The sequence below is a fragment of the Mastigoproctus giganteus genome, chromosome 2 (genome assembly GCF_048544385.1).
Source record: "Mastigoproctus giganteus isolate SK-2022 chromosome 2, ASM4854438v1, whole genome shotgun sequence".
In the NCBI taxonomy this organism is placed as follows: Eukaryota; Metazoa; Arthropoda; class Arachnida; order Uropygi; family Thelyphonidae; genus Mastigoproctus; species Mastigoproctus giganteus.
The window spans coordinates 236,257,621-236,273,272 of record NC_143576.1 but is presented as its reverse complement, the minus strand read 5'-3'; the positions used below and the strand labels follow the sequence as shown (position 1 = coordinate 236,273,272).

Genomic DNA, 15,652 nt, shown 5'->3' with positions numbered 1-15,652 from the left:
ATGCAGAGGTCTATTTATATAAAATATGTAAACTTAGTAATTTATCTATTTCAACTGCAAAAATCCAAAATTTTCAAGAACAAAATATATCTAACTTACTTTAGGGGCAAATTTATGAGGTTCTGTCAAGTGAGGATGTTTAGAAGATGCTTTATTTTTGGACTTTGTCGCAGTATCATGGCCATTTTCACTTTGAGGTTGTAGCTGACCACTGTCAGCTTCTGCTGTCTTATTTCCAGTACAACAACTATTACTGCTTGTTTCAGAGCTCTCTTCTTGATGTATTTGGTTATCAGATATAGCTGAATCTGTGGAAACTTCTAAACTGGGAGGTATATCTTCATTTTTTTCTTCCATACGAGGCCGCTTAGTAGGAAGTTCAATGTTTTCACTGAGTATTGGCTCTGAATTATGGGACTTTTTTGATACTTCAATGACAGATTCTGAGTTAACAGGGATATTACTTTTAAGTTTTTCACTTGATGAATATGTTTCCAACTTATCAACCTTTTGTCCTGGATCCAATTTATCTGATTCCTCCTTATTAACAGAAGAAGATTCACTACTAGATGTTACTCGAATAACAACAAACCTTTTGATATCACGTACATCGTCCAGTAGAGCATTTTCTCCATGTTTAGTCATCTTACCCAAAGAATTTGGACTGCTCTGGGTAAAGCTACAAGCTACTGACCTCACTGGTGAATTGAATGCACTTCCAGCTTCAGAAGAAGTGTCAGTACTAGATGCACTGGGAGTGGGAGAAGGCTGAAATTTTGTTTGTATTGTGAGAGGTTTCATGATATCAGATGAAGTATTGATGGTCAGAAGCCCCATAGATGAATGTTTGGTAGTTGGCACTGTTATCTGAGATGTTGACTGAGATTCACTTTTTTGGTGGCAACTTGACACATCACTCACTGGTTGAATTTCACTGTTTTCTTTGGATTGCACAGTACCATTTTCTGGTTTAGGTTTATGTCGTTGAACTGTTGAAGGAATTTCATCATCTGAATAATCAGAATCACTATAATCTTCATAATGTGGCTGGTTTCCAGAAGAGTCAGGCTGAACTCCTTCCATCAAAGGACTCTTGGCATAATTATGATTATCGAGGGCTGGAATAGACTTAGGATAGGAAGATGTTCCACTCTGAGCTTGAGATAGTATGCTTACACTCTTTGACTTGCCTTGGTTGCTACAACATATGTTCAAGAAAAAGTTGTAAGGCAAACATTACACATATATTTAATCATTTAATCAAGCAAAAATATTTCACTTATAAAAAAAAAAATTTAGTTTATTAGTATTGATAAAGGCATAAAGAAACTAAATTTATTTAACTTCAGAATTTAAAAAAAAGCTGTCACCTGATTTTTATCTAAAGTCCTTTCTTAAATATACTACTTTTGTAGCATATAAAAATTCAGCTGTATAGCATGTAAGTTTGTTGTCACATATGTAAGGAACACAACAATATATCATATCAGTTAAGAAAAATTATGGTGTTAATCAACTTTGATTTGAAACTTGTAAAGGTCAAAGATATAATCCTTTTATTAATTATAAAAAAAATTACCCATGTCATTTGCTAATCCGTTCTAATAATTTGTCCAATCCTCTCTTGTACATATTATTAGGAGGGAGGGCAAATGAACGTAAGACTTTCCTTCATGCTCTGTGAGAACTAATTTGGCATTAAATTAGCTACCAATTACCTACAAAAAAAAAAATAAATAAATAATAACAACAATAAAAAGAACTCTAATGGTAGGTAACATTTTGTTTCAGTGATGTACAGGTTCACTACTAGTAACATTTACTGGCAGAATCCTTTCAAGCTTACAGATCAAATCTAATATCGCACATTGTAACAACAAATAAGATTATAAGAGCTTACATGACTAAAAATCATTTAGAAGTATAATCAATTGACAGGCATTTCCAGATCAATACAGATATAGCTACAGCAAAACTCCCCATGGATATGTATAACTATCAATTGCCAAGCAAGTTTAATTGCCTGTAGCCAAGTGGCCTGTACACTGTACAGAGTTAAAACTGTCACGTTTGAATCCACAAAATATCATAAAATATGATAATATTCTCGTATTCACTATCTTGACTACCTTGTAAACTTCTCTGATCCTATTTGGCCACCCCCAGAGTATAAACAGAAATTTGTTTTATTTTATTTGGTGAATGATTAAGTGTACAACACATGATAGGTGAAGAATGATTAAATCACAACTTGCAAATAATGAAAGATGCCTGTGGTCCAGAAAAGTCTCAAATAAGCAAATCAATAAATGGCAGAGCTGTGCATTTCAGGGTTCACTATATTTGTATAGATAAATTCTACTGGTTCAATTTTAGTAAAATTTTGGATGGCATAACAAATGTTTCTAAAAGACCCAAATGTGAAATTTCCCAAAATTATTTCCCCACTGGGAGTAGAGTTGTTACATGGAGATGCATGGACGTGATGAAACAAATAAGAACCTTATGTATTTGTGAATACTCCCAAAATAAATCAAGGTAAAACATTGAATGGTGTGCCCATAGCCTTAAAAGGCACCCCAATCAGCAGTGGAGGCTATCTATTGTTATTATAACTACACCTCTATTAAAATAAATAATTAATTATGTATAGTAAAAATATCAACTTCAAAACTATCTAAGAGATATTGCAGAATAACTTACATTAAAAGAGAAATAACAAATGCCATCATCTGTTATAAAAATAATTAAGCAATTAAAAAATATAAATATACAGGAACTCTCTGACTTACGTAATACTCGACTTACACAAATTTGACTTTACGAAAGTTTTTACTGGCCAGTGCAAACTGAAAAATATGTGGAAACATATTTTGCATTTGTAGGGATAAATGGAAGTATTGTGAAAATATCATAATGTGAACCCAATAACATTGTTTTTTTTTCTAATTCGTTCCAAGTCTTTGGAAGTTGAAAATTTTGCTATATTACTAAGCTGTTTATCTCTCTAAAAGGCCATATTTATAATGGAAATTGCACTACCCTTTCATTGTTATCATATGTTCCCATTATAACTATATAATGTTGGTGTAAATACACCATAGTTGACCCATAAATTTAACAATCTGGGTAGTGTAAAGGCATCGTTTGATTTTATCTCATATTGTGGCTACCTTCACAACAAGATACCAGGTATTGTACTACTTCGAATAAACAATGCTTCTCTAGTAGAGAAGACTACTGTTATTTATTCTCAGTGGGCACCACCACCCAGACGCATTTCGGAGTTTGTTAGCTCACTCACCAGTGAGCGGGCAGGTACCCTGACAATGCAGACATGCCATCATGGTTGCGAAGTTAATTCCACAATATGAGATAAAATCAAACAGTGCCTTTACACTATTCAGGTAGTTAAATTTATGGGTAAACTATGGTATATTTACACCGATAATATATAGTTAATTTTGACCCATAACATATTATGCCTTGTGCATTTAATCTTCAAGTTCCAGTTATAAGAATCGATTTTGAATGACTTTGCGATATATTTCTAAAGCATGTTTCTGGAGGTCATGACCATAAAACAATAAAAACAATTTGCACTTTCTGGTATATTGGGCTTTTCTGTTAGTGCATCTAATTATAAAAAGGTAGTATACTCGATCTTATTGCATTTGCGATAATACCAATAACTGTAATTGTGTGGGTTTTTAGGTTATTATGGTAAAATGTGTTCCCCTTCACTGAAATCTTCAATCATATAAAAAACAAATTTTCAGAAACTTCTCTATATTCCTATTTATGTATTGCAATGATGAAGGGAAAGCGACCAACGAAAAGTGCAAGTGGTGGTTGTGCCAGGAAATGAAACAAAATTGATTTAGAAATGAAGATGAAAATGATTAAGAAGTACGAAGCAGGACAAAGTTTTTCATCTATTGCACGGGAATTAGGTCTTGTTGCTTCAATTGTGAATACTATTTTAAGGGACAGTGCACGTATAAAAGAATATGTCAAAGGATCAACGCACTTAAGATCAACAGTCACTATATCGAATGTCACTACTTCGATGCTATATCGAAGATGGAACATCTATTAATAATATGGATGGAAAATAAGATTCAGAAGCGAGTGTCCCTGAGTCTAATGACCATTCAAGCTAAAGCAAGAAGTATTTATGAAGATATTAAGGATAAGTATGCTGAATCCCAAGCCAAGTTCATGGCAAGAAATGGGTGGCTTAATAGGTTCAAACATCGCACTGGTTTCCACTACGTTAAAGTATGGGGTGAAGTCGCCAGTGCCGATTCTGCAGCTGCAGAGAAATTTTGTGATGCGTTGGAAAAAATTATTGATGAAATTATTCAATGCAACAAATTTTTAACATTGACGAGACTTCTCTGCATTGGAAAAAAATGCTGGATCGAACATACATTGCCAAAGAGGAAAATACAATGGTATCACGGCGTCAAAAAGATAGGGTCACGCTCTCACTTGGGGCTAATGCAGCGGGTGATTACAGATTAAAACTACTGCTTGCGTACCATTCTGGAAATCCTTGTGCATTTAACAACATCAATAAAGCCACCCTACCCATGCATTTCTGATGAAACCAGAGAGCATGGATAACAATATCTCTCTTTGAGGATTGGTTTAAATGCTGCTTCATTTCCAAGGTTGAAAAATATTGTAAAGACAACGACGTTCCGTTCAAGATTTTGCTTCTATTAGATAATGCTCCTGGGCATCCTATGCATCTAGATGATTTCAATTCAAAAGTGAGAATCATATCTCTACCGCCAAACACGACTTCACTCATCCAACCTATGGATCAGGGTGTTATTTCAAATTTAAAAGAATACTATTTAAGCACAACATTTGTTCAGGCATTGTCTGCAGCAGACCGCGAGAAACATTTTACGTTAAGACTTTTGGAAATCTTATAATACAGGTAACCCTCGTATAACACGGTAGTTTGGTTCTTACAAAATCTTGTGTAATGCAAAACCACGTTTTACGGGACTAAGAACCAGTACAAAAAAGAGGGTTATGTTCCAAAAAGCTAATAAAAATATGCCATTTATTTTTTATAACTATTGGAAACATAATTTTTATATTAGTAATAACTTAATATTTTAACTTTATTTTTATAATAGTAGTAACTTAAATAGTAATAACTGAACAAACATCTTACCTTACAAACTGTGATACTTATATGTGAGATAATGTACGTTCATTTAATTTTCTTCATCGCCGCTAAGCACAATCTCTTCTGCAACATCTAGATTTCATGTACCTTCTGCTCTCTTTAAAAGTCACAATTATTTTTTATGGTCTCAAACAAGCACAAGTTCAATAGCATTAGTAGAGGCATACGATGCAACAAAGCAAGCATATGGCAGCATCAGCCAAAAAAAACCATCCCATTTGTTCTAAATGCCTGTCCAGTTCAGCCTTAAATTTATTTAGGCTATCAACTTCCACAACAAAAGTTGGAAGTCTGTTCCACCAATCAATTACTCGCTGGCTAAAGGCAAATTTCCGCACATCTATTCTACTGTCTTTCATCAATTTGAATCTGTGTCCCCTCAGGTTCTTAATCTGAGCAAGAGGAAGAATCCCAACAGCATTCAGCTTGCTCAGTTCATTCAAGGCCTTATACACCTCAATCAAATCACCTCACAGGTGCTGCAATCTGCAGAACTTAAGCCTTTCTTGGTAAGAGCACTCCTTTGTTCCTCTCACCAATCTTGTTGCCCTTCTTTGTACTCATTCTAGCAACTCCCTCCAGGGGCTCACATCTGGTGAGTATGGGCTTGGCACACCCAGGGTCCTGAGCTGGATATCATCATTCTTCTCTTTCTTGGTGATTTCCTTCTACATCTCTCTCTCTCTCTCTCTCTCTCTCTCTCTCTTCTCTCTCTCTCTCTCTCTCTCTCTGGGTCCTAGGGTAAATTAACTTTTTTTTGGCTGGTGCAGTATAAGCCTCAGGCTTCCTTGCACCATATGGCTAATAATAATAATAATAATAATAATAACTCAACATCCTCCCTAAAATGAGGGCCCCCAGACCTGTACACAGTACTCTAGGTGTGGCGCCTTGTATAACGGGATAATCGCCTCCCAGTCCCTGCTAGCAAAACACCTATATATCATTGACAAGACTCCGTGACTTGCCCTGGCAGCCTCTGCACTGCTCAGTGAACTTCATATTTGACTGCGCAATTACCCCCAGATCTTTTTCACTTTCCACTTCCTTGAGCGTAGTACCACACAGCTGGTACGTTTCTGTTCTGTTGTTGCTACCTATATGCAGCACTTTGCATTTGTCAATGTTAAACTTCAGTTGTCACTTCTCAGCTCATTTGCCCAACATATCTAGATCCAGTTGGAGTACCATATTGTCTTTACTGTCGTTAACAACTCTGCCAACCTTTGTATCATCTGCAAACTTAGACATTAAACCTGATATACTTTCATCAATATCATTGATAAATATACAAAACAACAACTGGTCCAACACTGAACCCTGGGGAACTACACTAATAACATTTGTCTACGAAGAGCAGTGTCCTTTGATTACCACTCTCTGTCATCTTCCAGTCAACCATCCCTTTATCCATTGTAGCAACTTACCCTTAATGGCATACCTCTCCAATTTGTACAGCAGTCTTCCATGTGCAACAGTATCAAAAGCTTTCCTGAAATCCAAGTATATGATATCAAAATTATTTTTGGCATTCAGTTCCTTTGTGACCACATCATAGTATCCAATCAAATTGGTTAGAAAAGACCCCCCCTTTAACAAACCTATGCTGTGTCTTAACTATAACTGCAATGCTTCTTTAAACAGTGATTCCATTATTTTTCCCGGAACACAAGTTAAACTAATAGGTCTATAGTTACTTGTGTCACCTTTTGAACCTGCTTTGTGAATTGGTGATACATTTGCATACCTCCAGTCCATGGGGTCCCCCCTGACTCCAAGGAAGCTATCATTATTATGGCTAAGAGTTCACTATATTTGTATAGATAAATTCTATTGGTTCAATTTCAGTAAAATTTCGGATGGCATAACAAATGTTTCTAAAAGACAATCGTGTCTGGGCAATTCTGCCTAGACACGATAGGAGGGAGTATATGATGAGAGCCCTGTCGATCAATTTGTCCCTGGAAGGATTGTGAAAGGCTCAAGGGCTAGAATTTTTTTCAACCTGGTCTGTACTTGTTAACAGGAGAGACTGCTTCTACAGGGATGGGATACACTTAAATAGAAAGGGTGCAAGAATATTTGGTGATGCTATCGAGGCAGTGTTAGGTGGGTCAGAAAACTGCTAGCTTGGGGGAATATAAGGACTAATAGATTAACAGTAGCCACTGGCAGAGGTGAAAGTGATTCTTGCACTGCTTCTATTGGAATGAGCCACAGCCTGGAAAATAAGATGCAGGATATTTCAGAGACTGCTGGGAATCATTGGGGTACAAAAAAACACATAGGTTGTGTTAGGCTAGCTACGAAAAAGAACAGGTGCATGTATACTTGTGTGTACACCAATGCTAGGAGTTTAGTAAATAAATTTGATGAATTTGAGGTATTCCTAAAAACATCAAAGGTAGATATTGTGAGGATTTCAGAGACGTGGTGTCACACAGATATAAGGAATGCAGAACTGGAATTTGGGGAGTACAATGTCTACAGAAAGGATAGACAGGATAGGAAGGGAGGAGGGGTTATGCTATTAGTTAAGAAATACATAAAATCCAAGGAAGTGAAGTCAGTCGACATTGCTGGACAGTGCAGTGTCGAGTCAGTTTGGTGTGACATAAGCATTGGGAGATCAAAATTGAGAGTAGGAGTGTGCTATAGGCCTAATGACTCTGGTGAGTATAATAAGAAACTGTACGGGGAAATAGAGTGGGCCAGTAAATCAGAGAGTCTTATAATGGGAGATTTTAATTTCCCAGATATTGACTGGAATTTGGGGGCTGGTCACTCACACACTAGCAAGGCGTTTGTGGATTTATTGAATGATTGTTTTCTACATCAGCATGTTCAGGAGGCAACTAGAGGGAGTAATACTCTTGATTTGATTATCAGTAGTGATTCTTCATGCATTAAGAATCTGCAGATAAATGAACCACTAGGTGGCAGTGATCACAGTGTGCTGAAGTGGGATTTACTCAAAGAGGTAACTACCATTAGGGGTAAAGGGAAGGGTTATTGCTTTGGTAAAGGTGACTACGATGGACTGAGACAGTATTTAAATTCTATACAATGGGACCAACTGATGATGTTACCAACAGCAAATTCAAAATGGGAATCATTCAAAGAACTTATCTTGGAAGCTACTAGGCTTTACATACCAACTAAAAATATTGTTCAAGGTTTAGGCCTAAGTGGATGTCAGATGAACTAATGAGACATATGGCAGAGAAGAAAAATGCATGGGATACATACAAATTAACACATGACACAGAAGCCTATGATAGATACAAGTTGATCTGTAACCAAGTTACAAAGCAGGTTAGGCAGGCAAAGGCAGATTACGAGAAATCTTTGGCAAGGGATGCAAAGAAAAACAGCAAAGAGTTCTTTACTTATGTAAACTCTAGAAGGAAGGGGATGAATCAGATTGGTCCACTTGATATTGATGGGTCAACTGTTGATGATCCTGCTCAGGTAGCTAACAAACTGAATGAATATTTTGCATCGACATTCACACATGAGGAGTTATTCAGCGAGGGGAATGCCAGAGGTGTATTCAACTCTGGCAGTAAGCTAGAGAATATTGTAATAACTGAGAGTAAAGTGGAGGACAAATTGTTGAAGATAAATACAAGAAAGGCACCTGGGGTGAATGGGATCTATCCAGTTATATTAACGGAAGCAGCAAAGGAAGTAAGCAAACCTTTAGCCATAATTATGAGAGCTTCCTTGAACTCAGGGGAGGTACCCATGGACTGGAGATGTGCAAATGTGACCCCAATTCACAAAGGAGGATCACAGGGCGACACAAGTAATTATAGACCTGTTGGTTTAACTTCTGTTCCTGGAAAATTAATGGAGGCACTAGTTAAAGAAGCACTGCAGGATCATCTAGACAAGACTTCAGTTATAGCTCAGACACAGCATGGTTTTGTTAAGGGGAAGTCTTGCCTGACCAATTTGATTGGATACTATGATGCAGTCACAAAAGAACTGGATGCAGGGAATAACTTTGATATTATATACTTGGATCTTAGAAAGGCTTTTGATACTGTTGCACATGGAGGACTGCTGCATAAATTGGAGCAGTGTGGCATTGGAGGCAAATTGCTGCTATGGATAAAGGGGTGGTTGAGGGGGAGAAGACAGAGAGTGGTAATCAATGGACACTGCTCATCGTGGACTAATGTTATTAGTGGAGTCCCTCAGGGTTCAGTATTGGGTCCATTATTGTTTTCTGTATTTATAAATGATATTGATGATGGTATATCAAGCTTAATGTCTAAGTTTGCAGACGATACGAAGGTTGGCAGGGTTGTCAAGGACACTACTGACACTATGCTACTGCAACAGGATCTGGAAAGGTTGAGCAGATGGGCTGAGATGTGGCAAATGAAGTTTAACATTGACAAATGTAAAGTACTACATATGGGAAACGGCAACCCCAGAGCAACGTATCAACTCTGTGGTACTACACTGACAGTGGTAGAGAATGAAAGGGACCTGGGGGTGTTTGTGCAGGCAGATATGAAGTTTTCTGAGCAGTGCAGACGGGCTGCAAGAGTAGCTCATGGTGTATTGTCGATGATATATATAGGAATTTTTCTAGCAGGGATAAGGAGGTGATTATTCCCTTGTATAAGGCAATGGTCAGGCCACACCTAGAGTACTGTATACAGGTCTGGAGGTCTCATTTCAAGAAGGATGTAGAGATGCTGGAACGAGTACAGAGAAGGGCAACAAGATTAGTGAATGGAACAAGGGGGTGCTCTTACAAAGAAAGGCATAAGTTTTGCAAATTACAGAGTCTGGAGACTAGGCACCAGCGAAGTGATCTGATAGAGGTATATAAAGCCTTGAATGGTTTGAGCATGCTCAATGCGGATGGGATTCTTCCTCTTGCTCAGAATAATCACCTGAGATGGCATAAATTCAAATTCAGGAAGGACAGATGTAGGATAGATGTGCAGAAATTTGCCTTTAGCCAGCGGGTGGTTGGTAGGTGGAACAGACTTCCATCCCTTGTCGTGGAAGTTGATAGCCTAAATAAGTTTAAGGCTCGGCTGGACAGGTATTTCGAACGATTTGGATTGGATTTGGATTTGGTAGTTGTTGGCGCATCTGCTTCTGTGGCCATATTGCACCTCCCAAGGTTTTTGCAGTACTCTGATCCAAGCCCGAGGCGGGAATCGAACCCGCGACCTTTGGGTTGCCGGGCAGGTACTTGACCCACTCGGCTAGTATTTCGAACGAACAGAGGGGTGAAGTGGAAGTGGTTATTTTTTATTTATTTATTTTACTTTAATTTTTTTGGCTGATGCTGCATAAGCTTGCTTTCTTGCATCAAATGCCTCTACTAATGCTAATGCTAATGCTAAGACCCAATTGTGAAATTTCCCAAAATTATTTGCCCACTGGGAGTAGAGTTGTTACATGGAGATGCACGGATGTGATGAAACAAATAAGAACCTTATGCATTTGTGAATACTCCCAAAATAAATCAAGTTAAAACAATGAATGGTGTGCCCACAGCCTTAAAAGGCACTCCAATCAGCAGTGGAGGTTATCTATTGTTATTACAACTGCACCTCTATTGAAATAAATCCTTTGCTGCCTCCTTTAATATAACTGGATAAATCCTGTCCACCCCAGTTGCCTTTTTTATGCTTAACTTCAACAATTTCTCCTCCACTTTGCTCTCAGTTATTACAAAATCACTTAGCTCCCTGTTAGGGTTTGATAAACCTCTGGCATTCCCCTCATTGAATAACTCCTCATATGTGAATGTAGAGGCAAAATACTCATTCAGTTTATGAGATACCTGAGCATGATCATCAATAGTCAAGCCATCTATGTTAAGTGGTCCAATCTGATTCATCTCTTTCCTTCTAGAATTTACATAAGTAAAGAATTCTTCGCTGTTTTACTTTGCATCCTTTGCCAAAGATTTCTTGAAATCTGCCTTCGCCTGCCTAACCTCCTTTGTGACTTGATTACAGACTAGTTTATATCTGCCATAGGCTTCTGTGTCACCTGATACTTTATATGCATCCCATACATTTTTCTTCTCTACCACGAGCCTCATTAGTTCATCTGACATCCATTTAGGCCTAAACCTTGAACAATATTTCTTATTTGGAATGAAAAGCCAAGTATCCTCCAAAATTAAGTCCCTGAAGGCTTCCCATTTAGAATTCGATGATGGTAACATCATCAGTTTATCCCACTGTACAGAATTTAAAAATTGTCTGAGACCCCTGTAGTCACCTTTATAAAGCAAAAGCCCTTCCCTTTAGCCTTGATGGTAGTTATATCTTTAAGTAATTCCCACATCAGTACATTGTGATCACTGTCACCCAGTGGTTCCTTTATCTGTAAATTCTTAATGCATGAATAATAACTGATGATAATCAGATCAAGAGTATTACTCCCTCTGGTTGCCTTTTGAACATGTTCCTGAAGAAAACAATTATCCAATAAATCCACAAAAGTCTTGCTAGTTTGCGAGGACCAACCCACAAGTTCCAGTCAATATGTGGAAAGTTAAAATCCCCCATTATAAGACATTCTGATTTACTGGCCCACTCTATTTCTCTGCACAATTCCTCATTATACTCATCAGATTCAGTAGGCCTATAACACACACCTACTCTCATTTTTTCTTTCCCTATGCTTATGTCACACCAAACAGACTCAACATTGATTTGTCGACCAACATCAATTGGATGCACTTCTTTAGATTTTGTGTGTTTCTTAACTAACAACATAACTCCTCGTCACTTCCTGTCCTGTCTATCCTGTACACATTGTACTCGCCAAATTCCAATTCTGCACTGCTTATGTCTGTGTGACACCATGTCTCTGATATCCCAACAATATCTACCTTTGATATCTTGACTAGCACTTCAAGCTAATCAAATTTATTAACTATACTCCTAGCACTGGTGTACATGCAAGTATACATACACCTGTTTCTACTCTTAGTTACCTTAACACAACCCATGTATTTATTTATTCCTCTATGACTCCCAGCAGTCCTGGAAATCTCCATTGCCTTGCATTTTCAGGCTGCTGCTCATTCTAATAGAAGTAGTGCAAGAATCAATTTTGCTTTTGCCTGGGACCACTTTTAACCTTTTAGTCTGTGTATCCTCCCCCAAGCTAGCAGTTTTACTACCCACCTAACACTGCCTCGATAGCATCACCAAATATTCTTGCACCCTTCCTATTTAAGTGTACCCCATCCCTGTAGAAGTGGTCTTTCCTGTCAACAAGCACAGACCAGGCTGAAAAAAATTCTATCCCTTGAGCCTTGCACAATCTCTGCAGGGCCGAATTGATCGACAAGGCTCTCATCATATACTCCCCCCCCTCCTATCGTGTCTGGGCAGAATTGCAGACACTTTCACATTCAACCGTAACCCGCAACCTTTTTTTTTTCAACATTGACCTGTACTTGTTGAGTAAATCTGCAGATCTCTTACTCTTAAGGTCATTAATGCCAATGTGTACAACAATATCACCTTTTGTGCCCTTAAAAGATGATATCTGCTCTCCAACATCATCAACTTTTGCAACTGGCAGACTTGGTCCTGTTCCACCTATCCTTCTTGCATAGTATATTCCCCATCTCCCTGACAATAGAGTCACCAACAATAACTAGTTCCTGTGGGACCAGCACATTCTGCCTTGGAGAATGCCTCTGTTTTACCTGATGGGCACCTTATATTAATTTCTTCGAGGGCATTTACCCTACACCTCAAGCTCTCATAGACGCCCATCAGAACGCTGAGTTGGACCTAATTTCTTGACCCTCTAGACACCTAGCACAGACAAAGGCATCCTCCTTGCAGAACCTAATCCAGGGATCTTCCAACAAAATATAGTGGACCCCAGCTTTAAACGATATGTGAAGATCGTAAGAATATTTTACAGTTAGCAAAATAAAAATAAATTTACGCTTACATACATAGCTTAATTAATACGTACTGTAAAATGTACATACTAATTGATATTTCTGTTCGCTGACTTTTATTTTTTGGTTGTAAAATTTAAAACAGTAAAAATGATAAGCATTTAATAACAAAGAACACAGCATACACAAGTTGCAACAAACACGATACGGAGTAATGAGTTTCTGAAAATTTATTTGTTTTTATATTACTAAATATTTCATGGAAGGGGAAACACACTTCACCATAATAACATGAAAACTCACATTATTCAAGCTATCGGTACTATAGCAAATGCAAGAAGATTGAGTTTACTACCCGTTTATAATTCATTATACTAATAGAAAAGACCAATAAATCAAAAATTGCAAATTGTTTTTATTGTTTTATGGTAGTGACCTCTAGAAATGTGTTTTAGAAAAATATCATGAAGGCGATAACGACTAGTGAGTCAACAGTAGGATTCACAAAGAGGAATAGAAACGTTAAAAAATTACATCCAACATAATAGAAGAGTTTTCCCAGCACAAAAGTGAGAAAATAGTGTTATGCGAGATTTCCAGCAATTCTCAAACAGTGTCAGAGCAAAACCTTGTTGCAGAAGTACTGTGTTATGCAAGGGTTTTCCACAATTTATCAATTGTGTTAGAGCGAAACTGTGTTGTAGAAGTACAGTGTTATACGGGGGCTCCCTGTATTTACCATGCCATCTTAAACATTAATAAGGCTTGGGCAGAAATTACTAAAAGTTGTTTACATGGTACATGGAAGAAAATATGCCCATGGCATGTAAAAGGCTTAGAAGGATTTGAAAAAGATGAATCAAATGAAGAGGTTACAGATAAGATTGTAAAGGTTGCAGAGCTACTTAAGTTGGAAGTTGAGGCTAAAGACGTGGAGGAGTTAACAGAGGAAGAAGAAAAGGAATTATCTAACGATGAACTTATTGACTTGCAGGCAGTGATAGTAAAAGAAGAAAATGCTGACGAAACTCAAGATGAACCAAATGAGGAGCCGAGATGCTTCATCACCAGAGAGATGGCAATGGCATTTCACGAAACTGCAGCGGCAATAGTGAGGTTTGAGAAGATGGATCCTGACAGCGAACGATTCTTAAAAGTTAACAGAGGGGTGAATGATATGCTTGCTTGCTACAAAGAAATCTACGATGAAAAGAAAAAAGCCACCATCCAGTCATCCATTAATATGTTCTTTCATAAGGTTGAACGGCCAACCCCTTCTAGATCTCCATAGCCCTCAACCTCCGCAGTGGCGTACTTATCAGCTGAAGGCGTCGATAATGGCAACGATGCTCGAGAGGTAAAACTTACTGTGTTATGCCTGTCTTCCCTCTTTTTTTGTAATTTTATAATTTTGTAATTTTTTAAATTGCACGTTTTGTAATTTTTCCTGAGCATGAGATAAAAAATTTAATAAATACAATAAATAATTCTATTTACACATTCGCCGCATTTCTTTTTTGATTCAGTCAATTCAGCGAGCACAGTTGCGAGTGCTGCACAAGCATGAGGGAAATTCTGACTTGCGTAAAATGTGACTTACGTAGAGTTCTACGGAACGCAACCCTTACGTAAGTCAGGGAGTGGCTGTATATATATATATATATATATATATATAAAAAATGTATATATATATATACAGTAGGTCTTCGTTATAACAAAGTTCTTATATTATAACCCATATCTCATTATAACGCTATCACAACTCACTATAACACTCTTTTACCAGCATACAGATTGAATTTTTGGCATGTTTAATGAAAATGTTTCATCTCATGTAGTCGTTAGCATGAGAATGAATAGCAAAACAGCATTAAAACGTTTCCCATGCTCAGTAAAAATTTCTCCCACACTGAATTGATTGCCACCCAGTGATTTGTTATGTAGTTCCGAAATCAACATTTGAAAAAATGATCGAGTTAAGGAATATGCAGTATTGCTTGTAATATTTGCGTTATAGGCATTTATCCAAAGTCTAGTCATCACTCAATATAGTGTTAAACATTGTCCGTAATGGACAGTTGTTTGTTATTTGGTTTTTAGGAGCATTAGCAACTAAGGCCATATTGCTCCGGGATATGCGGTGGTCATTCCCTGACCTTTCCGCATTCTCCGTATTTGGTGGTGACGGGCTCGAACCCCGGTCTAATCAAGAAGCGTGTGCTATGCACTGCTGCTCCTTCCCACCTGGCTACAGAGGCGCCGCGTAATGGACAGTGTACTTGAACATTGTATCATAATTAATGAAAAATTAACTTCTGGTCACGGTAAGAAAAAGACAGGAGTTTGAAAATTAAATGAGATGTTGTGTAGCAAATCAATTCCACTCAACAACAAGTGGATGTGTGCAATAATTTAGGACTGGCAGGTTCGACTGTAAGAACAATTATGAAAAATAAAGAATTAATTTCAGCAGCAGGAAAGAAATCTGTTCCATTGCAGGCAACTAAATTGACTAGAACCAGGCTGGCTAT

General features: G+C 37.6%; 1 protein-coding gene across 1 annotated transcript in view; it reads right to left on the bottom strand.

The window, feature by feature from the left end:
* caly (ubiquitin carboxyl-terminal hydrolase calypso) overlaps positions 1–15,652 on the bottom strand; it is a 175,797-nt gene that overhangs the window by 24,946 nt on the left and 135,199 nt on the right. Inside the window, exon 9 of the mRNA XM_090390239.1 lies at positions 100–1,198. Coding sequence (XP_090246365.1) covers positions 100–1,198 — 1,099 coding nt within the window. The remainder of the gene's footprint in view (positions 1–99; positions 1,199–15,652) is intronic.